The sequence below is a fragment of the Urocampus carinirostris genome, chromosome 10 (genome assembly GCF_059441175.1).
Source record: "Urocampus carinirostris isolate Australia breed hairy pipefish chromosome 10, RoL_Ucar_1.0, whole genome shotgun sequence".
Taxonomy (NCBI): Eukaryota; Metazoa; Chordata; class Actinopteri; order Syngnathiformes; family Syngnathidae; genus Urocampus; species Urocampus carinirostris.
Window position 1 is genome coordinate 35,440,141 of NC_142358.1, and position 9,211 is coordinate 35,449,351.

Below are 9,211 nucleotides of genomic sequence, written 5' to 3' on the forward strand. Positions count from 1 at the left end.
AATGGCAAAAATGAATTCAGCCCCAGGGGCTGCAACCAATGAATTAACAGACTTTAATGCAATCTAATGAAGGGGGTTATATGTCTCACCCCGCTTATAAATCATGGAGGATGCTGTCGGTGCATACCTGGGAAAACAATTCGTGGTAGCGTCACTGACTTGCATGCTTTGGGGCGGCAGTAGCTCAGGAGGTAGAGCGCTCGTCTTGGGATCAAGGGATCCCAGTTCGAATCCCGGCTTGTCCGTGTTACATGTCGAAGTGTCCTTGGGTAAGACACTGAACCCCTAATACCTCCAATAAGCAGGTTAGCGTCTTGCATGGCTGCATTACAAGGCCGCTATTGGGAAATGTGGAGCACACTGTAAAGCGCTTTGGGAAGTCATTGACTTGAAAAGCGCTATATAAATGCAGATCATTTTATTTCATTTCAAACTCCTGATACAAGTCATGTCGTATTTATTTTTTATAGCCCTAATCACAAAAAGTTTGAAAAGGCTGCACAAACCACAGACTATTACAGACTACAGACTATTATTACACCACTCACTGATGTAAAACCTAGATGAGGGCAAGGAAAAACTCCAAACCTCAACATAAGGAAAATGAAGAAACTTTACAAAGGACCATACATGAATGACCAGGCTGAAATGGATGATGCAACACACAGACATTGCCTTACATGAAACATAGGTAATTCATAAACTATAGAATATAAGTGTGTTTTCAGCCTAGATGTAATCAGTTCCAATGATTCTCAGAGGGCAGAGCATTCCACAGCACTGGGCCGGAATGGAGAACGCTCTCAAATCTGTGGATATCTTCTTGGCTCTTGGGATCACTAGTAGACTGAAACATTCGTTAAATGGGATTAGTCATAAGTAGAGGTACCAGTGTAGTTTGCACTCAGATTGGTTTTACATTTTGAGAATGTTTTCAAAACATTTTTGTCGTCCTAACAAAAGAAGATTATCCACCATTTGTACTCCAATATCAAATCTAAAATAGAAAAACATTTAACTGGCTATTTACTGGCAAATTGTGTACATTTTTGGGACACCCTGTAGATGTATGTATAAGGGATGTCAAAAGAAAAAAAGAAAAACAAAAAAAAAGCTTTTGAATTAATTATGCTGTGATTACGTTACGTGGAAAAAGACGCGAGCCGTGCAAACTAGCTTTCACTTGAGGGTAGTTTTTTCACAACGCAGCCACTTGTTTGTCTTTCTGCCCAAAATGAAGGAGACGAAGAACGCTGGCTAACAACCTCTGCCAAGCTTTTACCTAAAGGACATCCAAAGCTCGCGTGTCGTCCCTCTGTTCTTGTTTTTCGAAGCTGCCGGCTGAAATTTGGCAATTGTTTACATGCAAACGCTACAAAACTATCAACAGTCGATTTATTTCATAAACACGTACCTTGTGTTTGACATTAAGCCTGTTTGCTTCCAAAGTCTTTTGACTGGTGCTGAGCTATGTGCAAGGGGAGTTTAATACTACAGTGTTCTTGTTATTATTGTTTTATTTTGGCGAATATGCAAAAGCGAATTGTTGAGTCCATTACCCAGTGCTGAAAACTGCACAATCTTGATGAGCTCTCTCGTCCTGTTTTTTTGTCATTACTCAATGCTCTGTCCATTAAAAACTACAATTCCCCAAAAATATGTACCTATAAAAAGGACGAGGGACTGAAACTGTTCAGTGCAGCGGTAACACGAGATTTATTTTCCAACATTACCAGCCTCTCTACTCAAAATACTAATGCGGAATGTGCTTGCTTGTGTTATTTGCATTCTACATCTCAGTTTTAGAGCACATAAAATCATTTTTTGTTTAGTATTTAATCAAAGTGTTTAAATTCAGCAGTTACTAACATGCCAGTCAGTTATTCATCATTTTATAGTATGACTTTTTAGCAAGTCAGAGCAAAATAAAAATAAAAAATGTCTGCGGTTTTTGGGGGTTGATAGAAGTTCAGTGTTGCTGTTTCTGTTTTGAAAATTGTTGCTTTCATTACAGTTCATCCCTAATATACGAAATAGATAAGTAGGTAGGTTGGATGGTTTTTCTGGAAGTTAGTTAGGTAGATCTCAACTCATCTCATTAGCCGCACCGCTTATCCTCATTAGGGTCGCGGGGGGCTGGATCCCATCCCAGCCATCTCCAGGCAGTGGGCAGGGGACACAGGGACAGACAACTCATTCGCTCATTCACACCTAGGGACAATTTGGACCGGCCAATTCACCTGAAATGCATGTTTTTGGAATGTGGGAGGAAACCCACACAAGCACTGGGAGAACATACAAACTCTGCACAGGAAGTCTGGAGCTGGATTTGAACCCACGACAGGTTCCCATGACATGAACTGTGCCGCACAAGCGCTAACCACTGCGCTGCCGTGCTGGCCCTAGTTAGGTAGATACTGTAGGTAAATAGGTAGGTTGGTAGGTAGGTAGGTAGGTAGGTAGGTAGGTAGGTAGGTAGGTAGGTAGGTAGGTAGGTAGGTAAGTAGCTAGGTAGGTTGGCAGGCTTGTTGGTTGGTTGGTTGGTTGGTTGGTTGGTTGGTTGGTTGGTTGGTTGGTATGTTAGATGGGTGGTTGCTTTTGGGTTTTCTGATGCGTCGGCAGATAGGTGTGTAGGTAGGCAGGTAGAAAGGTACTCAGGTACTTAGGTAGGCAGGTAGGTAGGTATGTTTGGTGTGTGGTTGCTTTTGGGTTTTCTGATGTGTAAGAAGGTAGGTAGGTAGGTAGGTAGGTAGGTAGGTAGGTAGGTAGGTAGGTAGGTAGGTAGGTAGGTAGGTAGGTAGGTAGGTAGGTAGGTAAGTAGGTAAGTAGGTAAGTAGGTAGGGTGGTTGGGTGATTTTTTTTAGCAGGTAGTTAGTAGATATTTAGGTTGTTTGGATTTTTTTTGTAGTGAGAGAGGTATAGTATGTAAGTTGGGTTGTTTTTCTGGTATATGGGTAGGTTTTCTGGTAGATTAGGTGAGATATTTGGTAGGTTTGGTGAGTTTGCTGGTAGATTGGGTGGGTTTTCTGGAAGGTAGTTAGTTAGGTAGATACTGTAGTTAAATAGGTAGGTAGGTAGGTAGGTAGGTAGGTAGGTAGGTAGGTAGGTAGGTAGGTAGGTAGGTAGGTAGGTAGGTAGGTAGGTAGGTAGGTAGGTAGGTAGGTAGGTAGGTAGGTAAGTAGGTAGGTAGGTAGGTAGGTAGGCAGGCAGGCTGGTTAGTTGGTTGGTTGGTTGTTTGGTTGGTTGGTTGTTTGGTTGGTTGGTTGGTTGGTTGGTTGGTTGAGTAGGTAGGTAGTTTAGATGGGTGGTTGATTTTGGGTTTTCTGATGCGTCAGCAGATAGGTATGTAGGTAGGCAGGTAGAAAGGTACTCAGGTACTTAGGTAGGTAGGTAGGTAGGTAGGTAGGTAGGTAGGTAGGTAGGTAGGTAGGTAGGTAGGTAGGTAGGTAGGTAGGTAGGTAGGTAGGTAGGTAGCTCGGTAGGTTGGTAGTTAAGTTTGGTGGGTGGTTGCTTTTGGGTTTTCTGATGTGTAAGTAGGTAGGTAGGTAGGTAGGTAGGTAGGTAGGTAGGTAGGTAGGTAGGTAGGTAGGTAGGTAGGTAGCTCGGCAGGTAGCTCGGTAGGTAAGTAGGGTGGTTGGGTGGGTTTTTTAGCAGGTAGTTAGTAGAATAGAATAGAATAGAATAGAATAGAATAGAATAGAATAGAATAGAATAGAATAGAATAGAATATGCCTTTATTGTCATTGTTACAACATGGGATATATTGTAACAACGAAACGAAATTGGACGACTCCAGGTCCACATTTTACAGTGAGGATAATGAAACAAAGAGATAAAGGAACAAAGAACATGTTTTAACTGTCTTTGTTGTCTTTGTTGTAGATAGGTAGGTTGTTTGGATTTTTTTGTAGTGAGAGAGGTATAGTAATAATACTAATAATAATTTCCTTTGTATTGTCATTCTTTGTAACAATGTACACAGAACGAAATGTCGATACACCTGACCCGTTGTAGCGAGCGGATGCAGCCGCAGCCAATAGAGGGCGCCGCCATTTTTACCAATGTTATAAGTCTTAGTATGTAAGTTGGGTTGGTTTTCTGGTATATGGGTAGGTTTTCTGGTAAGTTGGTTGGGTGGGTTTTCTGCCAGTTAGCAAGGTTGGATGGGTTTTCTGATCAGTATGTAGGTAGGTCTGGGTTTTCTGCTTGGTAGGCAGGTAGGTTTCGATCCGACATCTTGACGAGGAAACATGCCTCCTAAGACGGACAAGAAAAAGGACGCCGGCAAGTCCAAAAAGGACAAGGATCCAGTCAATAAGTCTGGAGGCAAAGCAAAGAAGAAGAAGTGGTCCAAGGGAAAAGTGAGGGACAAGCTCAACAACCTGATCCTCTTTGACAAGGCTACTTATGAGAAACTGTACAAAGAGGTTCCTAACTATAAACTGATCACACCTGCCGTTGTTTCCGAGAGGCTGAAGATCCGTGGCTCCCTGGCCAGGAATGCCCTGCAGGAACTGCTCGCTAAAGGCATGATAAAGTTGGTGTCCAAGCACAGATCTCAGCTCATCTACACGCGCAACACCAAGGGCGGAGAGGAGGAGGTGGTAGTGGAGAAGGCATAATTGGGTTCTCGTGTTTCCTCCGATGGGCTTTTTGTGTCGGAATTTGAATAAAAATGTATAGGTTGGACTGATTTTCTGGTAGGATGGTTGGTGGGTGAGGTATTTTGTAGAGAGGGAGGTATTTAGGTAAGTGGGTTGGGTGGGTGTTGTGGTAGGTGGGTATGTAGGTAGGTTGGTTGGTATGGTTGTTGGTAGAAAGGGAGGTATGCAGGTAAATAGGTTGGGTGGGCATTTTGGTAGTTGGGTAGGTAGCTCAGTAGGTAGGTTAGTAGGTAGGGTGTTTGGTAAAAAGGGAGGAATGTATTTAAGTAGGTTGAGTAGGTTTTCTTGAGGTCGGTACACTTTATTTTATGTTAGGTGAGTTTTCTGTTAGGTTGGGTGGGTTTTCTGGTAGGTACATAATAGTTTATTCAGGGTGTTAACCACCACACATTACAGAGAAAATCATTCTCAACTGAACAACCCTTTCAAGTATTCCTAAATGGTGAATCATTGTATTTTGCTTTCAAGCTCAAAGCTCAAACACATAGCCGGAAATCATGCGGCGTAAACACAGCATGACTAAGCACAGAAAGCCTTTAGGGTCGTACATCCCAAACATAATCACAAATAAACACAAGGACGAATTATTCCACGAGTAACAAAGCTGAGTCAGCTCAAGACCAAGCGTGCATAAAAAGCCTTGAAGCGAAACACAAGGGCAAACTACAAAGAAGCTCAACAAACACATACATGACCTTGGCCGGTCTCTTCCTGTACTGTAATATCGCCTGACGTGGATTTTTTTTTAAATAACACATATCAGCATAAGTAGCATAGGGACTAGGAAATGCAATCAGTGTTCCTGTTGACCTCTAGATAAGCGCAGTTGAATGTTTTACGAGAAATTAAATTAATAAATACGATGGCTATGGTTACATCCCATTAAGCGAGCGTGCACAATAACCAGGAAGAGGTTCATCTGAACGGCATAGCCTTAATTATGGTTTGAAGTGCTGTTTTATGTTTCTCCTTTAATGGGTTAAAAGGTCTCCCTTGAAAGCGTGCTTCCATAGAAGAATCATGGATGGAGGAGAAGTACTGTAATGCGGTTCAACCATTGTTGTTATTGATTTCATCTCAGTGGCTGCACGCAGTATTTAATTGAGAGGGATGCGGTGAAACCTCCAAAGTCAAAGGCAAGGTGTTAAAGGTCAACCTGCAAGATGGAAACAATTTCACACAATAGGAAAAAGTCTAATGACTCAATTCAGTACAAGGTCATATGTCAGTATCATTAAATTTTTATTAACACGAGAGCAGATGCTTTAACATTTGTCTTATGACAAGTACTTTGTTTTTTCCCTGTTCTACTTTGACGGGTAGCCTATTCTCCAGACTATGGGGTGCACCCAGAAACCCTTAACTGGACAGAAACTTGAATGTGTGCTTTAATATCCGGTGCAATTTTTATGCGGACAAAATTAGAAATGAGTTCTTATATTTATGCAATAATTGATCAGTCAATAGATTATACCCCTGCATAATAACGGGAATCGAACCGGGTAGTAATGGTACACCAAATCCGAACCAGGCTGCCGGGGACATGGATGATCGTTCTCGATTGCATTGAGTATGACGGCACTAGAGATACAGATGACACATTTTAAGGGACAGAGTCCATTTAAATACTTTAGTCATGTTGTTTGACTCTTTATCAGCTTAAAACAAGCTTTGTAAGTGAAAAAAGGTTCTAAATATGTGCTGCCATATGTTTACTCACTGGATATATTTCAGGTCGGCGGAATTACTTCCCACAATCCCATTCTCTTTATTCAGTCCAGAACGACATTATTACTTCCCACAATACCCTTATTTTGATTTAGGTTCAGAATCATCTACGCTCCATAAAGACTTTAACACCCAGGCCCAATAATACCATCAACATGTTGGTTTTAGATCAGGGGATGGTGAAACAATAGTCTATATAAAATTATATGATAATCTCAAAGTGACTTGCGACTAAATAAGGTAAGGAGAAATAAATTAATGAAAAAAAATGTTATAGCTTAAAACTCATAGTATCATGGCTATATATGCAGTGACACTTCCCAATACTACAATGCATACTAGAACAGCACTTAAAAGAAGGAACAATCTTTTCTTAAAGAACGAAAAATCAGACGCTGACACTTTCATCAGAAATCTTTGACACGTTAAAAATAAGATTTGGTGCATTATTTTTTTCAGAGACTAAAAAGAAATATCCATTTGCAATTTCTTGAGAAGCATCAAAACAGGCTACAAAATGAGACTGAACTGTATTTCTATTTTTAAGCACAATGAACACACAATGTGACACATGCAGCGACAGAGTGAATACATTCTGTGCAATGTCTTTGATTGAAAAGATAATTCCAATGAGAAGAAACCCTTTTAGCTTTTGAGGAATATCAAAACAGGTCAGGAATAGTGACTTTCCACAAAAGCTGGGTTCAAATGGGGCCATGTATTCTGATAGGAATGAATTTGAACTGCATGTGACAACTTAAATCAAATTGAAAATGTATCGTTTAGCTAATGGAGTTCTTCAAAATGAACATGTGATGGTGTCTTAGTCCTCATAAATTACCCAGAATTGCCCAGTCATAAAGTTAATTGCCCCATTTTTCACAATTTGAAACACAATAATACGACTCATCGCAAAAAAAAACATTGTTGCAAAGTATTAAGGATGGATAATCTGAATATATAACAGAACAACACTTTACAATTAAGTTCATTATCAATCGACTTATAACAATCATTGCTGTTTTCCATTTGCCGTCAGTATTTACTGTATTTACTCATCTTCATTCGTGCAATGTTTGCGTTCCACGATGCTTTAAATGTATATTTACGATTTGTAGCGTCATAAATTTTGTTAGCTTCTTTTGAATATTTATTTTGGGGGTGAGGTTTTGGCTTGATTCCAAATCACTTCTCCATTTTTCTTGTGTTCTCTGTGTGTCTACTTTGGAAAATGACACCTTATAACGATTGGGAGAGTCCGAAAGCACGAAGTAATGTAGGCTTCTGATTGGCTGCCGAGTATGCAAATTGCCAAACAAACCGAAATTTCCAAACCAAACGAAGATATCGGAATAAAGCAAACGTTTGGTTTGAAAAAAAATCGTACCTTTTTTTTTTTCTTGAAAAAGTTGTCGGCCACCAGGGCGGAGACGTTTTGGAAGTTGCACGCCCGACGTAAAAGATGCACGTCCCGGGCGTCCGTGCAGACATTATTTCAGACATTGGTATCGGATAAAATTTCAGTACACAGCAAGACAAATGCAAGTCTTTCTCTCTGTGTGTTTCCATTTTTTTCTGTTCATACCGTGAATATGTGTTTTTGTTTAGGGATGACATGTCAAGCAAGGAGTTCCTATCTGGACACAGAGGTGCTATGGGGATATCGCTTCACACCGGTTCTCTCTTTGGAGAAGGGCTTCTACGAGGTCGATTACAACAACTTCCATGAAGTCTACGAGACCAACACCCCGTCATGCAGCGCAAAGGAAATGGCGGCAAAGATTCGGGATGGGCCTCTGTTGCCTCAACTCTCACTGCTGAGCCCGGAACCAAAAACACATACTTTCGGCCAGTCCGACTCGGATCCTCTGAGCCAGGACCAGGACAAGGAAGAGAGAGAATTGGGAGGTGACAAAGGAGAGACAAACGGCTCTGCTGCTGCTTTAGAGGAGACACCCTTTACTGATAGACTGCCTGGTTGATTAAACTTTGGAGTGGAACCAACCTGAGAGGACCTTACCGATATTTTATTGAATTTAGTCAATGGACAGCTTGTTGTATTGCCGAATTCGGAGGAGCGAAACACTGTTCTCCAGCAACTGAACCGTGCAATACTCCGCTTAGGACTAGACTGTCAATCTATGGTGTAGATTGCTTTTTAGACACACATCTATATCTTCACTTAAAAGTTGGTAGTACCAATTGTCTTTTTATAACCCTCTAATCACATCCACGTACCACTAATGCAGCTCACAGTGGGGTACCTACAAAGGCTATATGATGAGACTATATAGCGTTGCATTTTTTGACTTTTGCAAGGTGTAATATTAACATTACACACCTAATCTGTTCACCAACAATTAAAGTCCCTTCCTTCAAACCAAAAGTGTCACTAAAGCAAAATTGACTTTACACAGAAGCTCGTCTCGGATGCAAGAGGCTGAAATCAGCACTTTAAAGACAGTTGATTTAAAATAAATAACTTACACGCGGTAGAAAGTGGACCAATTCATTAGTAGGGATAATATAGCCCCAGGAATTAAGTCGTTTTGTCAGAAAAGCAACCCTTAACACCTGGGTCTCCAACTTGGTGCTTGCGGGCAAAAAGTAGCTAAAAGTAGCCCTGTATCTACCAACCATGGTCATATCCCTCAAGAGAGTGACCGACAGCAAGACAAACACATACAATGACAAAAAAAAATAAAAGGGAAAAAAATAGCAAAAAAACACACATAAAAAGTTTTGGACCATGGCCAACCCAATTGCCCAAACACCCAAACAAGTTAGGCACCTCGGCACCTAAGTTGGTCATGCTTCCG

The 9,211-nt window shown here is 41.0% G+C and overlaps 1 protein-coding gene and 1 pseudogene across 1 annotated transcript in view; both read left to right on the forward strand.

Moving 5' to 3' along the window:
• kcnj5 (potassium inwardly rectifying channel subfamily J member 5) overlaps nt 1–8,898 on the forward strand; it is a 56,277-nt gene extending 47,379 nt beyond the window's left edge. The window contains exon 4 of the mRNA XM_088345228.1: nt 8,001–8,898. Coding sequence (XP_088201354.1) covers nt 8,001–8,374 — 374 coding nt within the window. The 3' untranslated portion in view covers nt 8,375–8,898. The remainder of the gene's footprint in view (nt 1–8,000) is intronic.
• On the forward strand, nt 4,227–4,669 carry LOC148358828 (small ribosomal subunit protein eS25 pseudogene; annotated as a pseudogene).
• Nucleotides 8,899–9,211: the final 313 nt, after the last annotated feature.